Source organism: Neolamprologus multifasciatus, chromosome 23 (assembly GCF_963576455.1).
Source record: "Neolamprologus multifasciatus chromosome 23, fNeoMul1.2, whole genome shotgun sequence".
In the NCBI taxonomy this organism is placed as follows: Eukaryota; Metazoa; Chordata; class Actinopteri; order Cichliformes; family Cichlidae; genus Neolamprologus; species Neolamprologus multifasciatus.
Window position 1 is genome coordinate 7,965,800 of NC_140460.1, and position 16,310 is coordinate 7,982,109.

A 16,310-nucleotide genomic window follows, 5' to 3' on the forward strand; every position below is an offset into this window, starting at 1 on the left:
GCAAAAAATAGAAAAAGACACGTAGGTTTATGCTTTAATCTTAAAAAGTACTTTAGGAAAAGGTTCGAAAAAAAGGAAATCCTTACACACATTAAGGATTATATGTGATCTGATTGACACCAGGGGTGGGTACACATCACAAATCACACACCAGTGTTAATTCATAGCTTGCCTGATTTTAGCATATTAGAGGGGTTATGTCTGTCAGAGCATATCTTAACCAAATTAGTTTTACTTTTATGCGCAGCTTGGCCACAGTAGTTCTAAATCTGTTTCATAAAATATGGTTATAGTCACATCTTTAGTGCCTTTAGTTGAGGAAAAAACACCTCAGTATTGTGTCTTTTTATTTTCACTTACATGATCCATTATTTTCAGCCAATGCATGATGAACTGTGCGTATATAGTATTAAAATTAGTATCATGCTTCTTTCTTTGATTCTATATTCATACAGTTTTCTGATGTAGTGACCTTAAACCAGTGATTGCGAATGAAAGTTTGCTACACTCTGTCCTGTGGTTTATTAATATTAGCCGCCAGCACTTTTTAAACACACCTACAGAGAGGCCACAAGTGCTCTGATCATTTCAATCTCCTGCTGTAGCTTCAGCCTTTATTCTATTATGAACAGAGTTGTGCAGGGGCATGGCTACGGCCAGATAACATGGCGCCAGATCTTCAGAATGTACTTGAATTTTACAAAATAATACATAAATAAAAGTTACATGATTTATATGTATCCAATTTATTTACTTGTCCAACTTGGTGGTTGAGGAATAGCTGAAGTCTATCCCAAGCTGTTACAGGGTGAGATGTAGAACTCCTGTCCATCACAGGACTAGCATAGAGAGACAATCACTCACACGCAAAGATCCACGCACATTAAGACTAACCAGTTAACCCAGCATGTGTGCCTCTCAGACCATGCAAACCTAAGTCAGCTCACCGTGATTAATGTCTAACAAAGGAAAAATAATGGCCTTTCTCAAAAAATACGCTCAAAAAGTAAAAAGTGTGCTACTTTATTCTATATAGACAAGCTAATGGAGTTATTTCCATGTTTAATTCAGTTCAAATATTGTTTCACACACGTATATTACAGAATAAAAGCAAGAAATAAGGAAACCTGGGTTAAATAACCAGACCTGATCTGAATCTGATAAAAAAAAAAGCTAATTAAGTCTTTAAGTTTAACTGCTAATCTCCCATCATGTTGTTCCTACTGGCTTAAGGCTGGATGGCCTCCACAGGCCCTTTGATGATGTCTCCCCTCCAGGAGAGAGAGATGTGACGATCGGAGATATTAGAGAGACAGTATCCTGCTGTTTCCCCTCTTCACTCCCAGAATAACAAGGAATATCTTGGTTCAGTGGCCAGCAACTGCTGAAGGGCATGCTGTCCACAGTCCCTCAGAGACACCGACGCTGTGTGTGAAAGATTGTGAGACTGGTACAGCACATCAACAGCGAGAAAAGCAGACCTCAGACCCAGTGTCAACTCTTTGAATCCACCTGTTTTTACGCAGTGTTTGAGCATCTATATCCAACTAAAGCAGGCCGTGTTCAAAACATCAGATGACATCAGCCAGTATATAAGCAGATAAATGAAAAATTAAAGGAATGGGAGAAACACACGTTATGTAATTTATCCACCAGAGGACAGTTATGGACAGATCCAGCTTATCCATGCAGAGTCAAGCAGATTGGACAAAGTAATCCACGACTACCTGTGATAAGAAAACAATGCTTTTAAACAGCATTGTCACATTGTTTTTTCTACCCTTTTCTCTAGCATGACACTACAAAAACATTCAAACCACCATAAAAATGCTAGTAACAGTCTTGTTGGCATAAATGTCTCATGAAGTGAAGTCAAGTGTTGAATATTTCCATCACTAGTTTTGGAGCTTCAGTGGTATTTTGACAAAATTTGAAATTATATGTGCAAAGTTCAATTTGTAACAAATCCCACAACCTTTATTTTTGTCATTTCCTTCCACGACCAGCATCTTAACTTGTTTTACCTTTGTGAGTAGACTTTTGATTTTATTTTTTTACTCTAATTAGAGTTTGGCAGATATGTCAGATAGAACCGAGGTCTGCTACTTCATCATAATTTATTGAATCTTCCCATCCATCCATCCGTCCATTTGGACGGTGGGAGGAAGCCGTCCAAAGACATGGGAATGAATCTTCCCATTGCACTAAAATTTCTTCTGAAAGGTGGCACTTTCACCTTGGTACTTGTCTTAGATGTCAAGCACAGCGAGAACCTAAAACCAGAAAGGGAGGTCAGTAATGTGTTTTTAATGCTAAAAAAGTGATGTTAATTAGACCAAAGCTTCTGTGAACATTTTCAGCTTTTTGTTAAAAAAGCTGGTATTGATTATATGTATTTTTCTACTGTCTAAGCTCTACTTGCTACCAAGACAAAGTGAAGCAATTGAATTTATGCAGTCATTTAATTCTCTGCTCTCTTTGAATCAGAGTCACTCTTTGTCACCTCACCACCCACCCAGAGATAATTCAATAACCTCTGCAAATGAGCTGTGTGCGTGTGTGTGCGCGCGTGCGTGTGTGTGCGTGTGTGTGCACATGTACATCCTTAGCTGCCAATTTCAGGTCAATCAGAGGTGATAATAATAATCATTTCTCCAATTATTAAATTTAGAAGACATGACTCACAGAATGATTATCTGTTTCTGCTGAGGTGGTTGGTGTCTCTCTGTGTGTGTTTGTGTGTCATAGGTCCCATGTTATAATAGTGTCACTCTACTCTGCCATGTCGCACTTCTGGAGTAGCTTCAGAGAGAGCAGATGTGTGTGTTTAGCCTCTGATGTATAAGGCTCCAACCCCTAGCATGCACTCAAGGGCTACTGGGTTATTATGTTGACTCTGTGTCTCTGCTCCCAGCATGCATCTGGCATAGACAATAACAACAAAGCAGACATTTAGTGTGACTAACAGAGGGGCTATTGCATTTTATGCTGTGAATTGTGAGCGTGTGTTTGTGTTTGCGCGTGTTGTGAGTGAGGGCACAGATGAAGTGATCAAGTCGACAGCTTGCCGAGCTGTGATTGTCACTGATCCCCCCCTCTGTCCTCGGGAAAAACAGTGCCATCTGCCACGGGGCACAGGCAATGCCAGCTTGGCACTCCCCACCCAGACTAAACTAGAGAGGGCAGGGGAGCTAGAAACAATTTAATGTAGGATACAAGGTCTCTGTGTGACTGTGTGTTTTTGTGAGTATATACTTAAGGGGGTTTACATGAGATGATTATGCTTCCCACATGTTTTTGGAAGTATAGATGAGTGCATCCTAACTTTCTGGTATAAGTTTTTTCAAGTTACTGGTTTGGAGCAGACAGTTTAATTATTAACAAAGAATAAATAAACTGGCTTTTTATGAAGACGTAGAGTCAGTTTGCTTCTTATGTGTTTTTAAAACATATATATATGTAAATACAGAGTTTTTTGTTTGCATCTTTACAGTTTAAAGCTCATCTGTATCATTATGTCATTCCCTGCTACAGGTCCTCCAACACCACCATGCTGTCCATGAGATCTCTTACATTGCCAAGGACATCACGGACCACCGAGCCTTTGGCTATGTCTGCGGAAAAGAAGGGAACCACCGCTTTGTGGCTATCAAAACCGCGCAGTCGGTTAGTATTTATGTACATTCAGTCCAATAAGCGGAAAATGAACCCAAACCCCACCTTTCACCTTCACCATTTTCCGAGCTCTTCCGACATTTTCATTTGGAAATATCTAAACTAGTGCTGTCAGCGTTACTCTCATTAAAATGACGTGAATGGGGCTGGACAGCGCTAACGCGTTAGCGAGCTAACCACGCTAATGCGTTGATGCCTTGCAGCCCCACACACGGGCCGATCAGCACTAAGTCGCTAACAGAGATTTGCCGCGTTAATGCAGTTATGGCGTTAATGTCATTTTAATGAGATTAACGCTGACAGCACTAATCTAAACATAGTAAATAAGTGATGCTGGCCAGTGCTGATGTTACAGTCCTACTCCACTGTTATAGCTTGAAGTCTTTGGAGCTTCTGAACTGTTGGTCACGTCTAACGTCATGATTTAGATTTTCTAAAACTGAAAACAGAGCCCAGAGGATGTTCAGTATAGTTTCCTCTCACCCCGCATGAATAACAATATGGTATTTTATGGATTTTTCATCCAACGACACAAAAACACATTGTGTAGCCCAGCTCTCTTTGTGTTTAGGTTAATTTATGATTCATCAGGCTCTTTGCTCAGTAACATGAACCTCTTGACATTTAGATAAGGACCCTTGAATACCAGCTCATGTCGCTTTGTGCTGTTCATCAAACAAACTGTTTACCGAGTAGATCTGCAGCTTTAGGTTTTGTGTGTCCAGAACAGCGCAGCTTCGGTCCTGCGTCGGCATACTCTATATAATATTGAGTACTTCTTTCAGACCTTTTATGATTGTTGCTGCTGTTGTTGTATGCGCCTGGCTTGTTTCGTCTGGATTCAGCTGGCTCTCTCTGTAGCCATATTGATTTCCCATAGTGAGTCGATGAGGGTTTGAGTGTGTGTCACCAGCTCTAATGGCATATCCATCCTCCTAGGGCCATGAACCGTGGCTCTTTGACTGAGACAGATATGCGCCAGTCTGCACTCACAAATACAGCAGCCGCATTTCCATTAAAAAACAGTTGTTCAGAAAATGTTACCCTGCGTAACAGTGAAGCACAACGGTAAGTTCTCATCCGTCAGCTACGCTGCCTTTTGCCTGATGTGTGCCTGAGGAAAGGTCATAATTATATTTTACTTCCATTTTCAGGATTTGAACCAGCCATCACTAACACTCAGACTATTAGTTGTGGAGCAGACAATAAGAGGGATGGAGGCACAGAGCTCATGGCCGAGGCTGTAATTGGAAAGTAACTGCTTTGATGTGAATTAACAAAGTGTCTCTGTTGTCATGAAGACTAAGACTTAAAGATGTTCCGAACAGGCCAATTTAAGGTCGCGTTCAAAAGTAATTGGCTTACCACTCAAATCAAAGTCTCAGGACAAGAAAGACATGTTTTATTTAGCCAGTTTTAGTGAAGATAGCAAGACTAATTGTGAATAGAGGATTGTCAGTCATTGTTATAACTTTTCTAGAAAAGTTGCAGCTGTAATTAGTATGACTCGCTTTGTTGTTTCAAAACCAAGGTTTCAATATGTAGAGAGGCTACAGAGAGTTCAAATGTAGTTTAATGTATTACATTATTTATGACACAGTAACAGATTTAGCCAGTAAATCCTTTATATACTAAAGTTAACAACATGAGTCTTTTTCTCCAAGTAGTCCACTTTTGCACATCCTCATTTTTATTTTTCTGATCATTTTTCTAATGCACATGCTTCCTCATGTAAATTCTCCTAATGGTTTTCAACATGACTTCCAGATTTAACGATTTTCTGAATTTCATACAACAGAAATGTAAGAAATCCCTAATTGAATTGAATTTAGACAAGACAGGTTTAAAAAAAATCAGTGCACCAAGAAATACGTTCAGGAATATCCTCAAGATATTCCGCTAACAACCAACAGCAGAATTTAATTTGGGCAATGAGAGTGAATCTCTTGCATTAATATTTAGTAGAATTGGAGACTCATCTTCTGCTCTAAAATCCTGATCCGGGCAGATTTTATTAGAACTGTGTCTGCAGTAAAAGTCTTTATCGTTACTTTTCGTTGGAATCATTTATCAGGTTTGCCGTAGGCTATGAATTAGTCATCTGTGCTGAACTGAGGTTATCTCATCTCTCTGGTCCTTTGAGCAGGCCACTCCTCCTCAAAGTTTTCTGCATGAGCACTTTTAGAATTCAGTGATTTTCTCTGCTCACTCTCTTTTCATACCTTGAGGTTTTGATCGAGGAAAAGCAAAAAAGAATGGGAGAGAAATCACAAGAGAAAGTGAGGATCAGAGCAAGTATTGTCAAATGTAAAACGGATCTGAATTTAAAAGAGTGACAGTACGTTTCAGTGTTGGCTCAGCAGGAGAGAAGTTTACCCCAGCGTGTATGTCATGTGCCTTATTCGGCTCAGAATATCTTGCAGAACGCCAACACTAAAATAGAACTACATTTTGCACAACATTCAGTCTATGAACTCTGGCTGCACTTCGCATAGCTCCAGTCAATAATTGATTGGGTTTGAAAGACCGTTGTGCTATAAGACTCTTTGTTATTGCGCTGTGACAGTAGTTATAGGTTGTGAGTCATCTCGCTGGTTTGTTGTCACCACTTTTGTTCATTCGAGGAAAGAGGTACAAAGGTAACACAAGGCTACAATTTTTGCTGCGTGAAGCAATAGATCATGCAGTGACTGTGACTTCACCCCCTGCCCGTTTCCATGAAAGTGTGCAGACAGCAATGTCTTAAACATACTTACGTGTTCTGAGTTACGTCACTTACGCCTCAAGGTCAGTGTTTAATTACTTGAAGTGGCACAAAAAAAAGACTTTAAAATTTTTGGCATCCTTCCCACTGTCGCCAAAGCACTTGCTCACAGCGGTTCATATGATTGTTGAGGTTTCCTCTGTTGTATTATTGTAGGGTCCACCTTACAATATAAAGCGCCTTGAGGCGACTGTTAGAGGTGGGCGGAACAATCCAAATTTCGATAGTGTCGATACCAACTCTGGTATTGGTATCGGATCGATACTAGCCAAATAGGATCGATACTTTGTTTCAGTAAGTAGCCCACTGAATTGTGTTAAATTATAGATTTTGGGGGAATTAAACAATACACCTCAAACGCGCACTATGAAACATGTCAAACAACAGAATTTGACCCAAAACGCTTTAGAGAAGTTGGAAGATGTGTTTTGTTGTGATAACTAAGTATTATAGAACGTAAAAATCAGAGTGAGTTAGTGGTGATGAGCCGTCTCTTAAGTCATCGCACAATGTCTCCCGAACATAAGCTGCCTTTACAGGTTATTAGTATCGGTACTGGTATCAGCACTTGGTTTACTTGGTATCGGATCGATACTAAAATCTGCACAAAACAGCACTAGTGACTGATGTTGTGATGAACAAAATTGAATTACATTTTTTCTTATTTTTATACTGTGAATAGATTCCTGAAAAGCTAGAGAATTTGTCTTTCTTCTGTTACAATTTTATTTGGGCAATTTAAATTATGAGGGTGTATTCTGCTGGATCAGCTTTCTGTAGGCAGAAGTTGAAGTATAATCAAAGACGAGCACTTTGTGTAATACATCTTTGAGAATGAAAACTTGTCAGATCCTGTACAGCAGTTTCTAATGCCTATTCTTTTTTTCTTTGTTTTTTTTTATCTCTACTATGTATCTACAGAATTACAAGTTAAATCTACAAGGAGCATTTAAAATGTTGCACGACTCTGTAAAATGCAAAGAAACCTGATTTTTATCCTAGATGACTTCTACTTTTAAGTTAAATCACTCTATGGTCATGTTCTAATCAGTTGTGCTTGTTTTCCTGCAATGCATACTGGATCTCCTCTAGTGTGTAGAAGTGGTGGCCCTTTGATAAGTCTTGGGGAACCATATCTAATTAGTTGGCACCACAATTCAGGTGTTTCCGGTGAGTGTTGTCCCTCACATGGTTCAAGACATTACAGCAGAGTCTGGAGGATTATTTCAGAGTGCACAACCCTGTGAAGGTAAAAAGCAGAACGTGCTCTTGATCACACTCCTGACTGATGTGCTTTCTTCCACCTTTTACTCCAGAAACAGCTGTTCTGTGTTTGGGTCAGAGTCAGCGATCAGGGTCTCTTAATGGGTTATGTCAAACTCACTCACATCTTCACGGAAAGCTTCATAACTCAAAAAGAAAGCTCAGTAGAGACACAGAAGTGGCCTCTTCTCTGTGCATATTTGTCAAATTGCAAATGCAAATCTGAAAAACTTGCAAGGGTAATGATCAGAATCACCTTTACTTGTCTTAAAAGTCAGAATTTACTAAAAAAAGTTGAAGAGAAATGTGCACTTGTTAGAATTTAAAGCAGGGTGCGCGATAAAGTGACAGTGAGATGGGGCAGATTAAATGTTTTGGCCTGAGGCCTCTGCATCATTAAAGTGAATGAGGTGGTATCTTTTCCCGCACTGTTCATGTCAGTCTGATCATGGCCTTAAACTCCTGCCGTGAAGTTGGGCAGGGAAATTAATCACCACATAACCAGAATGAACATGAAGTTCTTGAGTTCTGATCGGTGTTGTGCTCCTGTTAATGCGTGTGCCTGTGTTAATGGTTGGATAATGTGTCCTCGTCCTAGGCTGAACCTGTGATTCTGGACCTGCGGGACTTGTTCCAGCTCATCTATGACATAAAGCAGAGAGAGGAGAAGGAGAAGAAGGCCCAAAAAGACAAGCAGTGTGAGCAGGCGGTGTACCAGGTACTCTTCTCAACTCTCTGGTATTTTTTTCTTTTAAACAATTTCCTTAATCATCTGCCATACGTATGATGAGGTTCATGTGAGAGACTCTTGACAGATGAGTCAGGTAAGACTTAAAAAAACATCAAAGAGTAACATACGGAGCACCCACTTTCAGGTTTCATCAGTGGTACCATCTGCCCATTGTGCTTATTTCACCTTCCTCTGTTCTGTCTTCTGTACGTCTCCTGTTTAATTTTCTCTTTATCTCTCTGTCTCGCTCTCTCTCTGATGATTGTCAAATGATTATCTGAATGCTGGGAAGCCGCTATGTCTCGCTGTGCTTTCCGCCTACTCTCTCTACTTCACCGGCTTAACTCTCCGCCTCTCCCCTCTCTTCTGTCTTCTCACCCCTGCTCCTCTCTCCTCCCCGTTTGATCTCTCCCTCTCTTTCCCGCTGCCGCCGCTCATCCGCAGACAATACTGGAGGAGGATCTGGAGGACCCTGTCTACCAGGTAACTTCTTGACCAATCCCATTGCTGCTGTCACCTGCTGCATTTCTAGCCAGTCAGCTTGCTCCTCTGTGTGTGCACTGTGGGGAGACAGCTCCTGTTTGGGTAGATCTTCGTAATAAGCACAACACACGCTGTTTAGGGGTTTGCCGATGTATACAAAGAGCCAGTAGGAAACACTCATATCTGTGTGTTCATGAGTCTGTAGCTGTGGGTGCATGATTAGCTGAGAGATGTGTTTGTTTTCTCAGTTGCTCTGGGTATTTATTACTGCTTAAAGCCTCCGTGTGTCACTGGGATCTCTTCTTCAACTGCTTTTTAATGAGAACCTATTGACAATGCTGTTTGACTAATCTCCTCTGCAGTTTTCTCTCAGTTTCTTTATCTTCCAATTTCCTTCCTGCTTCTTTTTTCCCCCTCTCTTTCCCGTGCTGCTGACGTTGTAGTACATTGTGTTTGAGGCGGGACACGAGCCCATCCGTGACCAATCAGAAGAGAGCATTTATCAGGTACCCACAAGCTCATCTTGTTTGCTTGTGTCTTATGTAGCTTTAAACTACAGTTACTGTGGTTAATCTGCTGACAGGGAGTTCCTAAAAGCGTTTAAGCTACAGAGATTTAATCACCTATTTACTGTCCAATCGGTACAAGCTGCATTACTCTTTAATGGGATAAATATACTGTGGCCTGCTCATAGAATTAATTGCCGTTTTTACACATGAAAACAGCAATTGTAGATACAGGAAATAAAGACTTTAAGAATCTGAGGCAAACAACCAGCCAACACTCTCCAGAGGGCCCTGATAGCTAAAGCCAGCTACTCCTTGGAGATGAGGCTTTCTCTGGGTGCACTCCTCAGAGATGTGGGTAGACCTCCGAGGGATAAAGAGGGGGGAGGGTTGGGTGCGCGTGGAGGGGATGTGGAGGTTATTCCTGTTGTGTGTGTGGAAGGAAGACCCCTCCTCTTTTTCTCGCCTCTCCTCCCTCTTTTCCCAAGAAGATGAAAGAAAGCGGGGGAAAGAAAGATTAATCACCAGCCTCTCGTTTGATCTTTAAATAAAATGGATTGAAATAGAGGGAGTGCTGGCGCGTGCACAATCGTACGCAAACAAATACACGTACAAACAAACCCCCACACACACACATCATGCGTAAAAAACGTGCGGCTCAGCCAGCCTCCAGCCACAGAGGAACTAATGTATGAATAAAGATGGCAGCTTCTGGAAATAAACATGTGAAAGAAGTAAACAAGGCATTGAAAGGAGGAGAAAGAATGGGACAGGCTGTGCTAGATAGATATCCACATTTTTCCTCTGTGCTATTTTATGTTTTTTCATTTACCACTCTGATTAGAGCACATCCAGCTGGGGAAGAATAAAACTTTGTTTCAAGCCTCGTGCCACTGTAGGAGAAATCAAACCATAGGAATCTCAGGATTCATACATATCGGCATTTTGCTATCGCTGCTCATTGTTTCTTCTCATTACACACAGACTCAGATCTATCTGACTGTGTGACATAGAAATATTACATGTCTCCATGTGTGTGACAGTGTGAGTTATTACATGTCTGTGGATGTGATAAGCTGCCTTATCCATTCTTTATTAGAGAGAGAGAGAGACCGTCGCCACAGGCTGATTAACCTAGTAAATGAGTTCTCACTCAAAAGATTTTAATTCTGATTATCCCTGCACACACACAAACACTTTACTAGTGATTGATATGATTCCAGGAGAGGCAGGTTACAGGGTTTTGTGTTGGCATCCAGTTTGTCGCAGTGCTGGAACAGTGATGAAGTGTAAAGTTTTATTGCTTAATTACTCCAGAGGTAACAGGCTCTCTTGGCTGTTCTCTGAATCTATTGGTCAATTGTATAGGTTCCCACCAGTCAGCAGAAGGAAGGGGTCTATGACGTCCCAAAGCGACACCCAGTGAGTGACCGTGTGTATGCCCGTGCCCGACCTCCCACCCCCCTCAGCCTGCCTCCCCCTCTCAGACAAACCTCTCAGCCGTCCCACGTGTTACTCACCGTGGAAAGCCTCTCTGCTTCAGCGCTCTCCCATCATGCGGTCATGTGGAAGCTCTAATTTCGCATTTTATTCTACTTCCTTTTAATATATCTCCCACACAGTGATCAGTATGTCTAATTTTCCCCTGAGAGGTTTGCTGGGATCCAGTGCCTCATGCAGTGTGCTGTGCTATTGTACTGCTTGTGCTGTAGTTATGGTGGCTGGTGCCGTTCTCCTCGTGCCCCGTGGTGCCTGCTCCTTATGGTTAACTGGGATAATTTGTGTGTTTGGATGTTTGTGTCATGTCAGCTTTCTCAGTGAAGCATGCTTGGCTGTGGTTTGGCCAGTCATGAAGCTTGCATGATGTTATCCCAGACTGCACTGATCACGTATTTTGTCACTGTTATATTTTCGTGAAAAATTATGTTATTACGTCTGACTGTAAATGTGCATGACATCATATATTTAAAATATACTTGAGCAGTTTTTCACCATGTCTGTGCCTTTTGAATGAATGTTTGCAGTGGAAATCTGTATTCCTGTTTGCGTGTGTACATGCAAGCCTCTGTTCACACTGCCAGTAGTTATAATGAAAGATGACCTTGACCACTGTCAGGCTGTGCTATACCTCAGCTGCTCTTTATCTGCCCATAAAGATGGAAGTTATATTGCGGCCTGATTTAATCTACTAAAATCTTCACACTCACAATAATCAAGCTGTTGATCTGCTGGTGTGTGTTTTGGTTTATGAGTATTTGAGCTTATATTATTTGAACACACACTCCCATTTAGCTCTAATTATTTTGTAGAGCTCACCACCAGTACCTGCAATCTCTTTGTGTATTCCACTGCTGTAATAGATCGCTAAACTGGACTCCTCAACGTCACTACTGGCAGTGACGATCTCACTCTGAATTTTGGTAGTCTTGAAATCAGTCTCGCATTTTTCTGGCTGTATATTATCCCCAGATTTAGTAAGAAGCTTACAGGCACCATAGTATTTTCTGTTCTCTCCTCACCCAGCCCACAACACATGCTGCTATTTGGATTGCCTTCGTGTTGGCAGGTGTCTGAACGTGAACAAATCCAATATTTCTCTCTTGTTGTGCAACCAATTGGGCTAGTCAGTCCATTGTGGCTTAAATAAAGCAGATTCAAGTCTTTTCTGCTTCCCAGTCAGTCGGAATGTCAGCATAGATCACAGAAATATAAATGGACCAGAGAATTTTTTTAAATTTTCCTTTGGGGCAGACAACTTGTAGGGTAATTTGCAGATACTTTCATTTAAATTAAAAATAAAATGCGGGCATCAAAGGGTTAAAAAGTGCTGCTGCGCTGATCTCTCTGTGGATTAAATGTTTCGAGCATGTTGCTCTTCAGTCAGTAGTGTGACACCAGAAGTCAAACTCCAGCCATCTTATCATATTGTAAATCTATGAACACGCCTGATGTCCAAGTAAGGTTTATTTATATAGCACTTTTAAGACATTAAGGTGTTAAAAACACAGTCAGAATGAACACATCTGAATCAAGTAACACACACAACATGACCCTGTCTGAATATGATTTTTTTAAAGGATACCACAGAGTTAAGGGTGCAAATTGAGAGAAGTAAGCTGTTCCACAGGTTTGGAGTTTACAGCTCTCATTAGTTTTCAGACGGGTGCGTGGAATCACAAAAAGAGCTCTACCTGTGGATCTAAAGATCCAGTTTGGTAAATATGGAGTTATTATGGTGAAAGGAATTTAAGGGAAATTTTATGGTTATATGAAGTGACAACTTGGTTTTAAGTGTTGCTAAAATAAAGTTGAAATAATGTGTAAACATAGATATTAGGATGTAATCTTCTTATTCTGCTGTCTATAGCACAAATGTTGGTAGCCGAGTGACCAGACACAGCAGCAGGTTTGTTATTTGTAGTGGATTCAATATTTATTTTTTTGACAATAGAAATTCACCGTCCTCTCAGAGGGACTGACAGTAGACAACAGCGCAACATGACATCGATGTACACAGTACACCTAGATGAAATGATCTCATCGGCTGAAATGTGACCTCCTGTCTAAAGCAGTCTCTTCTCTTGTTTAATCTGTCGCCGTCTTAAATGATGGCAAATCAATAAAACACACACACACACGCACACATAAAGCGATTCCAATCTACTGAGCCCTTGACCCTCTGGGACCTGAGCGAGTCTGTTGAATCAACAGCAGCCCTCAACACCTTAGAGTTCACATGCAGAGGTCAGTGTATTTCCACCACACATCATGGCCAACTCAAACACTACTACCTTAATAGAATATGACTGTAGAGTGCTTATAAAAGATGAACAAGTGATTACTTGGTGACTTATTAGTAAAACACAAAATTGCCCTTAATAAAACTGAAGTGCAGACTTTGTGCTGTTTGTATGTTAAGCACACAGAAAGGCATATTATTTGTGAGGTAATTGCAGTTATTATGAAGGGGGAAATGAGTGATAGAAACCCGAAGTAGAAGGCTGTGAATGTGTTTATTCCAGTGTTAAAATTGGGTATTTTAACTCTGGACTTTAAGGAGATTGACTCACTTTGGTATCAACCAGAATTGGAAAGTTGCAGAACTGCAGATATTGGCACTCCTGCGTTGGCTTCAGTAGCATGATCAGTGACATCATCACAAATATTTAGCTTGTTGTTGATTTTGTGGCATTTGGAACAAGTATTCCCAACAGGGAAGATGATGGAAAAACTATCCAATGGCAACACTCATAACACGTTTGATGGGTGTGTCTTCTCTGCCTTCTTTATTTATATATCACCAAACAACTGATACTGGCATACATATTGGTCGGGCTCTATAAATTACATTGTATGTGTTTGCCTGTGTTTGTGTGTGTGGTGGCCTGTGAGACAGAAAGGGAGAAAAAGAGCTCTAAAAATGAGTTATTGTTATCCATTGTGTGTCCGGTTGTGTTATGAGTTTCGTTGTATGTGTGTGGCTTTGCGTGTGGCAGGTCAGCAGGGTGTTTTTTTGGTGCGTGCCAATGTGATCAGTCACACGGCAGGGGATCAGCAAGGTGGTGTTAATTAAAGGGGATGCGTTAATTGTATGCAGAACACATGTGCGCAGGTAATTACTGTTTCCCTAGAGACGGCTAATTGATAGGTGGCGGCAGTACTGATAAAGATAAAGGGCCAGGCAAAGAGATGGCGCGAGTGTATAATGGGCGCAGAGGGATAATTGGCAGGGCAAAAGAGAGACAGGGTTGGTCAGACTGGGAAAGTGAAGGAAGAAAGATGGAGAGAAATAGGCAGCAGCAGAGTGGAGCTTTAAGTGATGAACACAGCAGATCCTGCATGATTTAAAATATGCTCCACCCATCCAAAAAACATCAGATGGATTAAAATTTAGATTTTTAATAAAAATGAATATGGTTAGTATTGAGCAATCTGTTATTGTTCTTTTCACTGTCAACTAATGCTGGCCATACCTCGTGCTTTCCTGCAACGAAAATAATACATTCACGATTGCTGTCATTCAGTGAATACTATAGCTTTGTCTGACCAATCTGATGTCATTTTTTAGTGCCAGTGTTGGTGAAAGGAACCGCAAAGCCCATCACTGTGCTGTAGCCTACAAAGTGTTGGAAGTTGTTTTGTGCAATCAGATTGGAGTGCAAAATACATGGGAGTAGTGTGTTGGTATGACCCTTTCACATGTCTTCTTTTCCCCGGCTATAGGTTTTTAATGGCAAATGGGCTTTTTCCAATTATGTACTCCCTCACTGTGCTCTCACATGAAGCATGTTAGTTAAACCAGCTCTGTTTTCTATGTCTGCCTGCTTGTCAGTCTCATACTGTGGTTCCTGACGCATGGGAGCAGGCTTTACAGAAACACAAATAGGGTTTAAACCCCAGCTCAGTGCTGTAGTTTAGACAAAAGGTAGGGATGATCTTTAAACCTCTTTAAATCTTCACTTGGTCTAAGTCAGACAAGAAGAACACTGTTCTGCGACTGTGTGTGTGTGTGTGCGCGTGCGTGCGTGCGTGTGTGTGTGTGTGCATCACTAGAACACCTGCAATCCATCATGTTCCTCTCTTTAAAGAGACTCATTCCACCTCCCTCTGTCCTCCTCTTTCTCTCAGCGTGTATGAAAGATAACTAACATGTTTGTGTGCGAGAACATTTTCATCCCACCTGCCATCTAACTCTGGGGTTGTGATTGCAGAATGCACATAAAAGAAAACCCCACCGCCGCCACCACCATCATCAACATCATCATTCTCATGAACAACCCTTTCACCGAGAACAAACTGAACAGCAGCAGCAGTCGCAGTCAGGGGCACACATGATAGACTTAGACCTGGATATGGTGACTCAGGTAAGTTGTTACAGTATACTAACATGCACTTTGTAGTTCAAACTAATGCAATGTTCAAAGCTCTAAACGGGGAACATACTGTCCTGAGCGTTAGTTGCTGTGAACTACTCTTTAGTCGCGTCCTCAGATGATCTTTGGTGTTCGCATCCTCGTCTGTACCTCCAACTCTGTTCTTCTGTAGTCATAAGTGACCCCAACTCTTAACCTCTGTCATTTATGAATAAAACATGCAACCTTGTTGTTGCCATAGTAACCAGGTTCAGGCAGGAGTAAAGTCAGCAGCCGCACGGGTGCACCCATGCATTCACGCCGCCGTGGTGTCCATGTGTGAAAGAGGACAAGCCAATGTAATAGAGAGAAAAACTCTCACTTAGCTGAGAGCGGAGGTCCTTTAAGGGCGGAGTAGACGTAAAGGTCAGAGTGTCTGTCAGAGAACTGGTGTGGGGGTCAGCGGGGTTAGCCGACAGCAGCGGTCATCGCGGCTCCGAGCACATTAATAAAGCATTCATAACACTATGATAATCACAGCAACCTGACCTCACCAACCCGCTGCCGCACACGTAAAGAATATTGAGCGAATGGAAACTGGACAGAAGGTCTATAAATATTCAACTTCCTGTGCTGTTTGAACACTCTCTGCAGCACATTTTCCCCGTGCATGTGGTTTCACATTAAAGAACATCAGCACGGGCTCTGTCATTGACGAATGATTCATTGATGAATGCCAGAGGAAATTTATTGTAAAGTTAGAAAAACTCTTAAAATGTGTTCTGTGAGTGGAAATCCGTTTATCAGTGCCTGTGAATGCACTACTTTGTCTATCTTGGATATCTGGCTTATCTTGTTGATTCCAGTTTGTCTGCTTTGCTAAACTCTGCTGCAGCAGTAGTGTATATTACAACTTCCTATCCCTCTTAGTAAAAAAAAAAGCCTTCTAGACTCATAATGTAAAACACCATGCTCACAGATCCATTTTCTGATACGTGTAAAAAGAACTTTGTGGTCTATGCGTGACCCAGGAGAGT

At 41.3% G+C, this 16,310-nt stretch overlaps 1 protein-coding gene across 9 annotated transcripts in view; it reads left to right on the top strand.

Moving 5' to 3' along the window:
* Positions 1-16,310, top strand: part of dab1a (DAB adaptor protein 1a) — a 233,661-nt gene that overhangs the window by 205,784 nt on the left and 11,567 nt on the right. For 4 of the 9 annotated variants that reach the window (XM_085152580.1, XM_085152582.1, XM_085152581.1 and 1 more), the window contains 6 exons: positions 3,535-3,666; positions 8,301-8,420; positions 8,877-8,915; positions 9,359-9,421; positions 10,790-10,843; positions 15,133-15,285. In XM_085152580.1, coding sequence (XP_085008706.1) covers positions 3,535-3,666; positions 8,301-8,420; positions 8,877-8,915; positions 9,359-9,421; positions 10,790-10,843; positions 15,133-15,285 — 561 coding nt within the window. The remainder of the gene's footprint in view (positions 1-3,534; positions 3,667-8,300; positions 8,421-8,876; positions 8,916-9,358; positions 9,422-10,789; positions 10,844-15,132; positions 15,286-16,310) is intronic. The other 5 variants (XM_085152585.1, XM_085152584.1, XM_085152587.1 and 2 more) reach the window with 5 other exon arrangements.